The sequence below is a fragment of the Sus scrofa genome, chromosome 2 (assembly GCF_000003025.6).
Source record: "Sus scrofa isolate TJ Tabasco breed Duroc chromosome 2, Sscrofa11.1, whole genome shotgun sequence".
Taxonomy (NCBI): Eukaryota; Metazoa; Chordata; class Mammalia; order Artiodactyla; family Suidae; genus Sus; species Sus scrofa.
Genome location: NC_010444.4, coordinates 27,335,435 through 27,350,882, shown reverse-complemented (window position 1 = coordinate 27,350,882; position 15,448 = coordinate 27,335,435). Strand labels below are relative to the sequence as shown.

General features: G+C 46.3%; 1 protein-coding gene across 3 annotated transcripts in view; it reads left to right on the top strand.

The window, feature by feature from the left end:
* KIAA1549L (KIAA1549 like) overlaps positions 1 to 15,448 on the top strand; it is a 129,196-nt gene that overhangs the window by 15,959 nt on the left and 97,789 nt on the right. For all 3 annotated transcript variants that reach the window (XM_021083199.1, XM_013994444.2, XM_021083200.1), the window contains exons 6-8: positions 569 to 731; positions 2,213 to 2,272; positions 8,277 to 8,428. In XM_021083199.1, the coding sequence (XP_020938858.1) occupies positions 569 to 731; positions 2,213 to 2,272; positions 8,277 to 8,428 (375 nt within the window). The remainder of the gene's footprint in view (positions 1 to 568; positions 732 to 2,212; positions 2,273 to 8,276; positions 8,429 to 15,448) is intronic.

Genomic DNA, 15,448 nt, shown 5'->3' with positions numbered 1-15,448 from the left:
CAGCGTTGCTGTGACCTGTGGTGTAGGTTGCAGATGCAGCTCGGATCCTACATTGCTGTGGCTCTGGCATAGGCCAGTGGCTACAGCTCCGATTAGACCCCTAACCTGGGAACCTCCGTATGCCACGGAAGTAGCCCCAGAAAAGGCAAAAAGACAAAAAAAAAAAAAAAAAAAACCATAAAAACAAAACCAAAAAACCCCACAAAACCCTGAAGCCAGGATACCTGGGTTTGAATCCTGGCCCTGTCCCTTCTTAGCTGTGTGACCTTGGGCACGTCCCTTGATCATGCTGGGCTTCACTTTCCTCCTCTGTAAAAGGGAATCATAACAGGCTGTGCCTCCTGGGGTTGCGGTGAGGATTGAATGAGATGACGTGCCCTTCGCACGATGCCTGGCACATCCGTTAAGTGACCACTGTTGTTATTCTTGTCTCCTCCTTGCTCTCTTCCCACCTCCCTCTCATTCCTGCCCTCGACTTCCGCTTAACCTTCCTCCCCACGGCCTCCATGAAACAGACCCTCATCTTACTTGGCATGTCTCCCTCCCCTTTCCTCCTGTGTCCATTCAGATGGTGAGCACGTCCAACGCCTCCCAGACCGTCACCTTGGTGTACGTGGTGGGCAATCGGAGCTCCTTCCTCAACGGCACGGTGGCCAGCAGCCTCCTCCGCCAGCTCTCAGCTGAGCTGGTGGGGTTCTACCTCACCTATCCGCCGCTCACCATTGCTGAACGTGAGTATGTCCCCGTCCTGCAGGGACGCTGCCATCGTCTCCGGGGCCTCGTCTGTTTAGCAAACCTCGGGGCCAGGCCACATGCTAACTCGTTGGTCATAAAGAGTTTATCACAACTGACATATGTGATAAAAGGGGATTTAATTGATGAAAAGTTTATTGCACATGGAAAAAAGCACTAGCACGGTGCTTCTACCCTTCGCTTAGCTCGTATCTCATTTAATCCTCACAACCACCCTACAAGGTAGGTGCGAAATTAGCCCCATTTTTCAGATGAGAAAATTGAAGCAAGGTGCCTGCTCTGACACAGCTAGTAAGACATGGAATTTGGGGTTTGAACCCAAGCTGTCTGCCTTCTGAGCTGGTAATACTGCCTGATGAGCATCCGTCTTCATGGCAGTCTGGGTTGCTATGGTTTCCCCCACTTCTGCCATCAGCAGATGTTCCCGAGCCTTCAGCCCTTGCCCTGCTATAGACATCATAATGCCGCTCATGTGCACTCAGCATCATTCACTTGATAAAGTTCCCATGGGCTTGCGGCCTCATCTTCCTCTAAGGCTCCGGTTACATAATCCTCATTCCTATGCAGCAGGCATAGTCTTTGAAGACGATGCAGCCTACATTTTGTACCCAAACACTTCCTTGGTAGCCAAAGGAAGTAAAAATCTGTGCACTTCAATTTAATCATTGGTACATTTCTCAAGGTAACTGGGCAAAGGTTGTTTTTAAACATATATCAGCAAAATTGTTTCTATTTCCGTCTGTGGTTGCTTTTTATATTGTAAATAAGTCAGATGATGTCCGTGAATGTACTTACTAGCACATGTAGCCACTTGGAATTTTTTTTAAATGTTTGTATCATGGCTTGCTTTTGTGAATTTCCATGTATTAAGGAAAGATGACTCTGGACTTTATGGAAAAGATGATATAAAAAGTGGCATTATGTTGCCTGGCAACCTGTGAAGAATTTGTTTTCTTTCATCATCTTGATATTCTGAGAATAGTAATAATAACACGACTATGACTTACGGAGTACTTATTGTGTGCCAGGTACTGCACTAAGGCCCTTACGTGTATTAACTCTGATGGTCACCTACCAGTAAATAAAAAAATGGGACTGTTGGCCACTAAACTTAGTTCTTGACATTAGAAAAATTCATTCAAGATATAGTCATTCCTAAAAATGATAGTGATGGTTGGGTAACTTTTCAAGCGAAAGCTTTAGTTAAGACATGTTCTAGCTGTAGGTCTTGACAGTTCAAGTGTTTCACTTAAGAAGGTTTTGATGGAGAAACTGAAAGCAGAAACCCAAAAGCCTTAGAAAACTCTGCTTCTGAAAGTTAGCCCTTTCCTGAGTATTGTAGTTTTCTGAGCAGCCAGATAGTTTCGACCTGTATGTCCTAGAGCTCCCAAGAATGACAAAGCAGGATTTACATACAGAACCTGTGAAAGTAATTTGATGTGTTTCTTGTTTGTTTCAGCGCTGGAATATCCCAACCTTGATATATCGGAAACAACCAGAGACTATTGGGTAATTACAGGTAATCTCTTCTTTCGCTTCCTTTTTCACGCTATCAGGTTAGTTTTATTTTTTATTTTATTTTATTTTATTTGTCTTTTTTGCCTTTTCTAGGGCCACTCCCATGGCATATGGAGGTTCCCAGGCTAGGGGTCTAATCGGAGCTGTAGCCGCCAGCCTACACCAGAGCAACAGCAACACGGGATCCAAGCCGTGTCTGCAACCTACACCACAGCTCACGGCAACGCCGGATCCTTAACCCTCTGAGCAAGGCCAGGGATTGAACCTCTGACTTCATGGTTCCTAGTTGGATTCGTTAACCACTGAGCCACAACGAGAAGTCCCCAGGTTGGTTTATTTTTAAAACTCATTCAGTGGTAGGATTGTGTCTTTTCTTGGGTCCTGTCTTATAAGCCAAGGAGTTACTTCCCTAGGACCAGAAGTAGGGGGAGTAAGCTGAGATATGAAAAGACTTCACACTGAAGATGAGGGTTAAATAACCAACTCAAAACAGCTGCCTTGACAGTCCCACCCAGATGCCTCCTCTTTGCAGAACTGGGTACCCAGCAAGAGGTATAGCATTAAGCTGTGGATGTCAGGGCTTGTCCATGTGCCTGGTTGTCTATCTGTTTAAAGATCACAGGCCTTTCTGTACTGCCCTACAAAACCCAAACGAGAGTCAGAGGAATGCCAGGCATGCACTTTTCTCCCTCCCCGGGCACACCCACACTAATCCTGGTGGCACCAGGGCATGTCCTGACACTGAGGGTGGATGGAAGTAGAAGGGTGTTTGGGTGGCATTTTCCTTTTTTTTTCCCCTTGACATTTCCCAGCTGAGATTTATGAAACAGCAAAAAAAGTTCTTGTTTGTGCTTTTCAAAAGCCAGACAGTAGCTGTGAAAATTGGAGAAGCAAGGAGCAGAAAGAGAGGACAGCTGCTTGTAGGAGGCAAAGTGACCTGCTGAGCTGGAAACGGGAGGGACAGGAGGGTGTCGGTCTGTTAGAGCTGCCGTTACAAAGCACCCCAGGCTGGGGGGCTTCAACAACAGGAATTTATTTTCTCAGGCCTCTCCAGGCTGCAAGTTCAATATCAACATGTCAGCAGGGTTGTTTGCTTCTGAGGTCTCTCTCCCTGACTTGTCGATGGCCATCTCCCCCCTGGGCCTTCATTTCCCCTTCTTGTGGGACACTGTCTATAGGATTAGGCCTTATCCTAATGACCTCACTTTATCTTCTTTTTTTTTTTCTGTCTTTTGTTTTTTTTAGGGCCGGAACCGAGGCATAGGGAGGTTTCCAGGCTAGGGGGCCTAATCGGAGCTGTCGAGTACGCCACAGCCACAACAACGCCAGATCCGAGCCACGTCTTCGACCTACACCACAGCTCACAGCAATGCAGGATCCTCAACCCACTGAGTGAGGCCAGGGATTGAACCCGCAACCCCATGGTTCCTAGTTGGATTTGTTTCCGCTGCGCCACGACGGAAACTCCATCTTAATTACCTCTTTAAAGGCCCTATGTCCAAATACAGTCACATTCTGAGGTCCGGGGGTGGGGGGTGGGGTTAAGGCTTCAACATATGAGTGGTGGGAGGATGCATTTTCAGCCCCTAACAAGGAGGGAGGGAGACTTCGCAAGTCCTGCAAGATGTGTCTGGACACGCAGGCCCACTCAAGCCTCTCTCTTCTCTTCCCTTTGTCCTCCCTCCCTCACTGCCCCAAACAAGCAGCAGACAGGCTGCTGCCTAGAATGCTAACTAAGGCCCTTGATGAAGCCTGCTGCACACCTCTCCTGAACTGCAGAAAATTGCCTTTCTTTCTCCTCTGCAAGGCCATGGATTGGGAGAGATTATTCTACCTGCTAAGAAAGCCCACTAAAGAAATGTGTTTTAAAAGGAAAAAAACAAACACACACAAAAAGACCACCCACCCGAGTTTAGGCCCACAAGAGACAAGGCTCACCCAGCAATGCATTTTTGAAGCCAGCAGGTTATGTAACATTTACAGTATCACGTTTCCTGCCCAGGGAACGCTGCTTTTCCACCTGCAGACGTCTCCCCCCTTCTCTTAACTTTAAGATTTGCATTCAAAATAGTAAGACCTCCTGTCCTTGACAGCCTCCTGTCCCAGCCTTTCCTCGAGTACCTGGGTCTTGCTTTGCCTCTATTTTAGTTACATTGAAAAAAAAGAAAAAAAAAAGTATGGTGTAAAAAACTCCATACCTGGTCTTGTTTTCAGGATTCTCCTGGGACTTGACCCCCTCCTGCCCACTCCCCCATGCACCCCTCACTTGTTTTCACTGTTGCTGCTGTTGGTAATCCGAATACCCAGCGGTCCCCATCACCGTGTTTGGACCTGATTGGATCCACTGATTCGCACCAGTGATGGAGAGAAGGGGCAGATCCAGGCTCAGGATAACCCTCCTTCCTTCTCTTTGGCTCATGACCGCCTCCTAGACCCATGGGGGGCCACCACCAACTTTTATCATCATTTCCAGAGGGGGTAGGAGATGGGGAACTGAGAGATGAAGAGGGCTTTGTTCAACCTGTTGGAACCCACAGTCCCTCAAGTAACCACTCTGCCCAGACATGCATCCTGGGCCTGCTTTCTTCTGCACGTTGCTAACAGCCAAGAGGATTTGAAGCGACTTTTCTTCCTGTAATTTGTATTATAAAAGCTTGACATGTTTCCATCTGTTTTCCAACTCAACTTATATTCCATTTGTTTTTGCACACTCTCCACTTCTCTCCCTGAGTGCAGGACCCTCTTTGGTGGAGAATCACTGGCTTGGGGTGATTCCTGCAGCCCCTCTTTACAGAGAACAGCCCAGGGCCCACCCTGCTGTCATGGATTCTGCAGTAAAGGTGTATAAGTGAGGTGGAGGAGAGACACCCAGATGTAATATTCCTGCCTGACAGAAGTGAAAACCCGTCAGGTTTATGCCTCTGTCTTTATTTCACTCACCAAAGTCAAAATATCCCGGACCCAGCAATCAGAGGGTTTCTTCTGGTCTCAACGCTGCTACTTACCAAACCTACTGTGTCCTTTAGCAGGGCAGCTCAGGCCCTCTGGGTGTCACACCTCACCTTTGGAACCAGGAGAAGACATGAGCTGTGCACTTGGATTCTTTTGGCTCCAAGTGTGTGGGATTCAATCTAAATAGCATACCTTAGCCTGGGTCCAGGGGACTGAACCTGACCTGATCTTTGGACTCGTAGAGCTCAGTGCTGTTGTAAACCAAGAAGGAATAAGAGACCGGTGATGTGACAGCCATTGAATCTTACGGAGAAAGCTCCCTTGAACCCAGCTGGGACTTGCACGCCTCCTCTGGGCTGAGTCAGTGGTGGTCAAGGGTGGGTGGCCATCCTAGCTGATGTGCTGATGTCCTCCAGAGCCCTCGTACCAGGATCCCAGCCCCCTCCGCTGCTTTTGTGTCGCTGTGGGCACCCTCCTCTTTCCACTGTCTGCCAGGTGGGCAGAGAGGGCCAGGAGCCTGAGACCTGCCATGCTTCTCAGTGGAAAGGCGAGGCGCTCCAGTCCCGGAACACAGCTCTGTGTTTTCCATGTGATTCCATCCTTCGCTGAGGGTGTGTCTAGCAAAGCAGGAGGCACCTTTGAGCAACAACAGCTACTGTTTATGGGCCTCCTCTCAAGTGCTTCATAGCACGAGGCTGGAAGCATTTTTATATAAAGTATTCTGTGCTTCCCAACATACAATCAGGAGTAGATGATGATAGCTGTATTTTCAGATGAGGAGGTGGGACCCAGAGCAACTAAGCAACTTGTCAGAGAACACACAATAAGGGGGCGTCAGGATTCAAACCCAGCCAGCTGCCTCTGGAGAGTCCAAAGATCAGGTCGGGTTCAGTCCCCTGGACCCAAGCTAAGGTGTGTTATTTGGATTGAATCCCACACACTTGGAGCCAAAAGAATCCAAGTGCACAGCTCATGTCTTCTCCTGGTTCCAAAGGTGAGGTGTGACACCCAGAGGGCCTGAGCTGCCCTGCTAAAGGACACAGTAGGTTTGGTAAGTAGCAGCGTTGAGACCAGAAGAAACCCTCTGATTGCTGGGTCTGGGATGTTTTGACTTTGGTGAGTGAAATAAAGACAGAGGCATAAACCTGGACCCTTCTCTTCTTCCATGTCTGCCCTTGAATCGTCACTGGGATTCTTAGAAAGTGACCCATGATGACACTGTAACTTGGACTGTCCTGTGTCCCCTCTCTCTCTCTCTGTCCATGGGTCAGGAGAGGCCAGGATAGAAGTAATCCTTTAATCCTCCCAAGTGGAGGCACATGGGAGCGGTCCAGTTGTGGGTTCCATGTGACTCTATGGGAGGTTCTCATGGCCTCCTGCACTTCCCTGGAGGGATTTTTTTCCCTCTTAATTTTTCAAATTGTGGTAAAGAACACATAACATGGGATTTACCATTCTAAGCATTTTTTTATTCTTTTTTTTTTTTTTTTTTTTTTTTTTTTGTCTTTTTAGGGCCACACCTGGGACATGTGGAGGTTCCCAGGCTAGAGGTTGAATTGGAGCTGTAGCCACTGGCCCACACCACAGCCACACTGCAACTCACGGCAATGCTGGATCCTTAACCCACTGAGTTAGACCAAGGATAGAACCCACATCCTCATGGATACTAGCCAGGTTCGTTAACCACTGAGCCATGATGGGAACTCCCATTTTAAGCATTTTTAGTTGTACAGTTCAGTGACCTGATGTACATTCACAGCGTGTGCATCTGTCACGACTGTCTGTTTCCAGGATGTCTTCATCCCCTGGAGACTTGGACCCTTCTCTTCTTCCATGTCTGCCCTTGAATCGCCACTGGGATTCTTAGAAAGTGACTCATGGTGACACTGTAACTTGCACTGTCCTATGTCCCCTCTCTCTCTCTATCCACAGGTCAGGAGAGGCCAGCATAGAAGTAATCCTTTAGCAGCTGGCACTGTCATTTTTATGGGTTCTCTTTCTGGGGTCAGGAGGCCGGTGGGCCCTTCCTCAGCTGACACAGTGTCAGGTCAGGGGAGTTCCAGGGGGGCTTCTCTGGGACCAGCCACAGTGGGAAGTGCAGGGAAATTTTATCTTTGGTTGGTTGGTTGGTTTTTTGTTTTTGTTTTTGCTTTTGCTTTTTAGGGCCGCACTAATGACACATGGAAGTTCCTGGGCTGGGGGGGTGGGGGTAGATTGGCGCTGCAGCTGCCAGTCTACACCACAGCCATAGCAATGCCAGATCCGAGCCGTGTCTGCGACTGACACCACAGCTCACAGCAATGCCAGATCCTTAACCCACTGAGTGGGGCCAGGGATTGAACCCACATCCTCATGGATACTAGTCGGGTTCATTTCTGCTGAGCTGCAGTGGGAACTCCCTTTGTGTATAGTTCTGCTGACAGATGAGCTGGGAGTCCCTCATGAGGGCCCTGGAAAGAAGGCTGCTGTATACCCTCCATGGGGATTATTTAGCATGTGTGGCTTCAAAGAAGGAATTTCGGAGACTCAGCTGTGGGTTTTATTTTTCTCTTGATCCGTTTAAACATCCTTCTCTGTGTCTTCTTGTCATCCGTTGCTTGTTCTGACCCTGTTAAAATGCGACCATAACAACACGATCTTTATACCCAAGCTATTTCAACATCCCAGTAGACGGGTGGTATTGATGGGTTTTGCCTGGACTGTAGGGAACAAACTCTACTAAGTGAAAATTCTTGTATTACATTCCCAACCCATGTAAGTTTTCATCTAAGAAAATGTAAATTGTTTTTAACATTTTTTTTTTCCCATTTTTGACCTCCCTGTGGTATACGGCATTCCCAGGCCAAGGGTCAGATCTGAGCTGATCCGAGCTGCAGTCATGACTTGATTCGCAGCTGCAGCAGCACCAGATCCTTAACCCACTGTGCTGGGCAAGGGATCAAAGCTGTAGCCCAGAGTAAGGTCAAGATGGCCAAACCTGGGTGGTTGTGGTAGTTTCTGAGTCAGCAAGGCATCTCCCCTCTGATCCGCCCCTCTGCCTTCTGCATCCACAGTGCTGCAGGGTGTGGACAATTCCCTGATGGGCCTGCACAACCAGAGCTTTGCCCGTGTCATGGAGCAGCGCCTGGCCCAGCTGTTCATGATGTCCCAGCAACAAGGCCGGAGGTTTAAACGGGCCACCACCCTGGGCAGCTACACCGTGCAGGTGGGTATGTGCGAAGCTATAGAGGGTAGGGGGTGCTTATAAGAAATGTGTGGGGGAGTTCCCGTTGTGGCTCAGTGGTTAACGAATCTGACTAGGAACCATGAGGTGTGGGTTTGATCCCTGGCCTTGCTCAGTGGGTTAAGGATCCAGCGTTGCCGTGAGCTGTGGTGTAGGTCGCAGACATGGCTCAGATCCCGCGTTGCTGTGGCTCTGGCAGCTGTTGCTCCAATTAGACCCCTAGCCTGGGAACCTCCATGTGCTGAGGGTGAGGCCCTAGAAAAGGCAAAAAGCCAAAAAAAAAAAAAGAAAGAAAGAAATGTGTGGGCACAAGCTTCCTGGGCCTAAGTAAACCACACCGAGCACCAAGGAACGCTCAAACTGCAAGCTGATGAGGCCAGCAGTGCACACGGCTCTTAGGTTTGGGGGGTCGATGGTCATAATCATTAAAATCATAAAGAGGGGTGAGAGCTCCTCTCCTGACTGTCTCACTACTGGACTGTAGGGTAAGGGGGTTTCAGAATAAATGCTGCCCATGTGCACGTATAAATTACCCAAAAAGTTACATGCATGTATTCATTAAACAAAAAGTTATTAGGAAGCAAGAGCCAACTCCCCCCCCCACCTTCTTCTGGAGGCTGGATGAAGTCCCAGCGTTCAGGCCTCTCACCACTGCCACTGGGAACAGCAGATACACCAATGAGCCTTCCAGGTGTAGAGTTGTTAGCTTTGTTGAGTCTGTTTCAACCCATAGCGCCTTCCAAGTTTATAACGGGCACAGGACTATATGGGGATTTAGGGTAGGGGGCTGTAGCAGACACTTCTGCTGCCCTGCCCAAACCCCCTTCCCATTTCTGGGAATGCCCATGGACGTCCAACAGTCACTTCTTTATTGAAGGGCTGCTCCTGAGATGCCGGAACCCACTTTGCTGGCAGCCGTGGATGGCTGGAAGTGCCTGGGAAGTCACTGGTGGTGGGAGTAGAAATACCACAGCTCTCTTGCTTCTTGGCTAGGAGACTTCTGGAATGTGTGCTTTTGGATCCTTGCCAGAGCTTTCCCACAGAATTAAGCTTCGGTTTCCCACTCTGGTGGCTGGCTTCATAATGCACCCCTTGTTAGTCCTCTCCCACGCCCTGTTAGTTCCTTGCACCTCTCAAATAATTACAAGCATCAACTCATCTCCATCCGCCTCAGAGGGAACTGCCCAGAGACAGTGACTGTCCCAAAGGTAGAGGCTCTAAGGCTTTCTAGATTCTTCTTCTTCTTTTTTTTTTTTTTTTTTTTGTCTTTTCTAGGGCCGCACCTGCGGTATATGGAGGTTCCCAGGCTAGGGGTCCAATCGGAGCTGTAGCCACCAGCCTATGCCAGAGCCACAGCAACTTGGGATCTGAGTCAAATCTGCAACCTACACCACAGCTCACGGCAACACCAGATCCTTAATCCACTGATCGAGGCCAGGGATCGAACCCACAACCTCATGGTTCCTAGTTGGGTTCGTTAACCACTGTGCCACGACAGGAACTCCCTCTCTAGATTCTTTATCAAGTTCAAGTAAGAGCAGGAGCTTCTTTACCATGTTCTAGCCAATCCATGTATCTTGACCACCCCTGATTTCACCAAATGAGAACCCATTTCTGGCATCTGTTAGGCTAACTGACAAAGCCCTCCTGAGCAAAGTGTCAGATTACAGACGCGCTTCTGGAAATTGCATCTAGAAAGTGGGCATCCTCACTGGACTCCAGCCAACTGCCCCTGGGGTATGAACTCCCGATTGGTAATTGGCCACCTCTAGGGTGTGACTTAACCCAAACCCACAGGCGTGGCATCACACTGTCTAAGACAGAGTTTTAAAGGAAGTTGTAGACATGATCCCACTGTCTGCAGATCATGTCCCCAGGACGTCTTGGAAGTACAAACAACTCATCTTCTGGAACGGACTTCCCTGCGGACATCAACATCACGCCCCTGAAGGAGACTCCGGGTCCCCCATTCACAGTGTCTGAGTTTGGCTTCTTGTCCTGCGGGATGTGGCTTTGGTTCTAAAAGTCTGTGATCTGAGACAGCCTTGGCATGAGGCAAAGGCATAGTTAATTGCAGGTGTCAGGTTTGTGATTTCCCCTCTGTGGGGTCTGTGTGCCAGCGCTGTAATTCGCACGTCTCCAAAAAGCAGAAAGGAAGTCGCTGGGATCCAGACAGTCGAATGGGATTTGCCTCTGCTGAAGGGGAGAATCACCCTGCAATCATGGTGTTATTTGGAAACCTAAGAAACCTAACACATTCTAAGTGTCTACAAGAGCCCAGCGAGATACTCTTTCCTCGTTTTTTTTTTTTTTTTTTTTTTTTTTTTCTGAGTACTCTGTCTGCTTGGCCCCTCGCGTTGCCTGGAAAGCCTGAGTGAAGGAAGTAGGGGTTGATTTCTGCAAATCCTTAATCCTTTACTGAGGCTGTAGATCACCTTCTAACATCATCCTTGGAGAAATCTTGGGGAGAAGAAGTTGCTATTAAACTGAAACTGAGTGATGTGATCAGATACTTGACTCATCATTCACTTCGTACCTGGTTATACGAAGGCTCTTCCTCTCCTTTCCTCTTCTCCCAGTGGGGACAGAAGTCACACGCCTGAGTTCTGCCCAAGTTTCCCAGAAAAATTCACGCTACGTAGCTTACACCATCCTTCACCCAGAAAAGCCTTTCATCTGGGCTCAGATAATTTTAAGAGATAAGCCACCTTCATGAATATGGCGATTTTGATGTTGAGACTCTAAAGATACTTCTCTAGTGGAGATATTTAAAATTTGAGGCCAAAAAAGGTATGCATATGGCCAGTAAGCAATTTCAAACATTTAACTCTCTTTGTCATCAAAGTAATGCAAGTTTTTTGTTGTTGTTGTTTGTTTGTCTTTTTGCCTTTTCTAGGGCCACTCCTGCAGCATATGGAGGTTCCCAGGCTAGGGGTCGAATCGGAGCAGTAGCCACCAGCCTACACCACAGCCACAGCAACGCAGCATCTGAGCCACATCTGAGACCTACACCACAGCTCACGGCAACACCGGATCCTTAACCTGCTGAGCAAGGCCGCGGATTGAACCTGTAACCTCATGGTTCCTAGTCGGATTCGTTAACCACTGTGCCACGACGGGAACTCCAAAGTAATGCAAGTTTTAACTATACTATTTTCACCCACCTAAGATCAGTAAAAACGGTACTGTCCAGTGCGGATGAGGATGCAGTGAAGAGCACTCTCCCAAACACAGGAAACGGCCGTGACCTTTCTGGAGGGCATGTGAGCAATTTAGAACCTGTTAGAGGGTCCCAACCTTCCTGCTGGAAGTTCATTCTGAGGAGATAGAGGTGAACGTAAAGATGAAAAGGCAAAAGCAGTGTTGCTCAGAGAGTGACCAGGAAATGGTTCTAAAAGGTGCCCAGAGGCAAAGAGGCTCTCTGGCCAGGGCAGTTTGGTCAAGGCTGCATCCTGTAGAACCTCCTCGAAGATTCCCAAGGCATGTTGGCATACCAGAGACTCTCCAAAGACCTGCAAGTAAATAATAATAATAATAATAATAATAATAATAATAATAATAATAATAATCTCCTGAACTTTCTTCAGTATACTGGCTTCTACATTTAAATGCCAATAAGAACTTTGTTTATAGTAATATCTGCATTTCTCCAAGATTTTATTATGAGCATTTTCAGACTCACAGAAAAGTGAAAACATGACGTAAACACCCATACACTCACCACCTCAGTTCTCTAATTATTATGTGACTGTTTTATATTTGATACTCCATGTCATTGATCACTTCAGAGTGTTATAGAACTTCATATAAATGGAATCCTAGGGAGTTCCCATTGTGGCACAGCGGAAACGAATTCAACTAGGAGCCACGAGGTTGTGGGTTCGATTCCTGGCCTCACTCAGTGGGTTAAGGATCTGGCGTTGCCATGAGCTGTGGTGTAGGTCACAGACGTGGCTCGGATCTGGCGTTGCTGTGGCTCTGGCAGAGGCCAGTGGCTACAGCTCCAGTTTAACCCCTAGCCTAGGAACCTCCTAAAAAGACAAAAAAAAAAAGGAATCCTACAGCATATTCCCTTTTGTATAAAGCGGTTTCGAGTCAGTGTTGTGTTTTTGAGATTATTCTGTATTGTCATGTTATTCAGTAGATTTTTCTGTTTTATTGCTGAATAATATTCCCATAGATGAATATACTACAATTTGTTTATCCATGCTTCTGTTGATGGATACCCAGGCTTTCCCCCGTTTTTAGTTATTATAAACAAAGCTTCTGTGAAGAGTCTTCTATGGCCCTGCTTTCATTTCTCTTGGGTACGCGGGATGGAATTCCTGGTTCATAGGGTTGGTGTATGCTAATTCTCTGAGAAACTGCCAGATTGTTTCTCAGAGTGTACGGCTGACACTCCCTCCAACCAGATGTGGATGGAGCCCGTTATTCCACTGCCTCATATGCTTACTGGCTTTTCGAATATCTTCCTTTGGGAGTGTCTGGTCTTGTTTTGTTTTGTTTGGTTTGGCCACAGCGCCAAGTGTCTTGATGTGGGATATCAGTTCCCAGACCAGGGATTGAACCCAGGCCACAGTGGGAAAAGCACTGAATCCCAGCCCCTAGACCACCAGAGAAGTCCCTGGTCATATTTTTTAACTGTTTTTTTTTTTAATTGGGTTGTAGTAAGTTGTAATTGTTATAGTCAACATATATACACAGGAGTATAAAAATATGTAGAGTTTAGAGAACGCTGATAAAAAGGAATCCACATACCCAAAAGGTAAGAACATTATTGTTACCTTACCCCAGAGGCCTTTTTTGTGTCTCCTCTGGTGATACCTACTCCCTTCCTTTCCATCAGAGCTGAATGTGCTTCTGAAATTTGTATTAAATAATGCCTGTATTTTTAGTATAGATTTTTACCATCCTCATGTGTGCCCTTAAGCAGTATATCATTTGGTTTTACCTGTTTTTTTTCTTTTCTTTCCTTTTTTTTTAGGCCACATATGTGGCATACAGAAGTTCCTAGGCTCGGGGTCAAATCGGAGCTGCAGCTGCCAGTCTACACCACAGCCACAGCAGCATGGGATCCAAGCCACCTCTGCAACCTACACCACAGCTCACGGCAACACTGGATCCTTAACCCACTGAGTGAGGCCAGGGGTCAAACCTGCATCCTCATGGATACCAGTCCGGTTTCTGTCTGCTGAACCACAACAGGAACTCCTGATTTTGCCTGTTTTTGAAATCTGTATTCTGTAATTTGTTTCTTTTGCTCCATATTGGGCTTTTGATTTCACCCATATTGATAGAAAGAGCCATAGGTCATTTTCACTCCTCCACAGTATTTCGTTGTGTGAGTGCACCGTAACTCACTTATCCATCCTACAGTTAGTAACTTTTTAATGTTGAGGGTTTTGGCTATTATGGACAGCATCGCTACACATATTTTTGTAACATTTTTTCCCCTTTTTATTTCTGTTTATTTTATTGAAGTAGAGTGGATTTACAATGTTGTCGATTTCTGTTGTATAGCAAAGTGATTCAGTTACATATATATATTCTTTTTTATATTCTTTGCCCTAATGGTTTATCAGGATATCAAATAGAGTTCCCTGTGCTCCAGAGTAGGACTTTGTTTTTTTTATCCATTCTATATATAGTAGTTTGAATATGCTAACCCTAAACCCCACTCCACCCTCCCCCCAGCCCCTCCCGCTTGGCAACCACAGGTCTCCTCTATGTCTGTGAGTCTGTTTCTATTTCATAGGTAGGTTCATTCGTGTCATAGTTTAGATTCCATATATCATTGTAACATAATATGCTATGAAACTCAATCTGTAATATATACTTAGGAAAATACTATTCTGTACTCTAATGTTTATCAGTGGTTCATTATACTAGTGAGAAGTTGATAACAACCTATATATGTTCAAAAACGAAGGGTTAGTTAAGTTTATGATGCGTGCATAGAGTAGAACATTATGTAGGTATTAAAATTTATGTTTTATGCCCTTGTAATGATTATCAGTTGTTAGTCACAAAGCTGAAAAATGGGTAACAATTTAAGTGTTTAACTATGAAGGATTGGCTAAGTAAGTTTATGAGGCATGTCTTGGAATGTCATGTAGAAATTAGCATTTATGGAGATCCCCTCGTGACTCAGTGGTTGACGAACCTGACTGGTATCCATGAGGACGTGGGTTTGATCCTTGGCCTCACTCAGAGGGTTATGGATCCTATGTGGCCGTGAGCTGTGGTATAGGCCAGCAGCTGCAGCTCCGATTCGACCCCTAGCCTGGGAACCTCCATAGACCGTGGGTGCGGCCCTAAAAGGAAAGAAAGAAATTAGCATTTATGCTTTTGTTATTTTTAAGTCCATTATGGATGCAAGTAAAAATGGCAATGTATAATAGTATAAAGTATGATAAATAATTTTGTAAAATAATAAATAAAAAGGATTTCATGGAAAAAAAGAATAGAAGTGAATACTCCAAAAGGGTAATAGTAAGTAGCTTGTGGTAGAGGGATTACAGAATCGTTTTTATTGAATTTCTCCCTGCTTCTCTGTATTTGCACATTTTCTCTAGTGATTATGTATAACTTGTACACTGAGAAAAAGCAACAAAGGTTATTTTAGAAAAAGAGTTTTGAGTTTCCAGGTACGGCTTTTTTCAGAGATCTTTTGAATTGCAGACATATATGTTCATTTTTTTTTTTTCCCCCTCTCTGGCAATTTCAGGGACTTGAAATTAGATATCTTGTTTGAGAATAACCTAACATGCCCTGAATTAATGTGGAGGCCTATTTTCAAATGAGGCCAGAGTTCTCTGGAGGCTGGAAGACATCACCGTTGCAGCGTTTCCTTCTCCAGGCTCAAACTCTTCTTTCCAGATGTTTATATTTTCAAAACCATTTTCTCCTTCCTCCCTCCCCCTCCGGCAATAGCAGAGCCTCTTGAGATGTTGGTGATAGGGAGGGAGGCGAAAGTTGGTGTCTGAAATACACGCTGTGGGG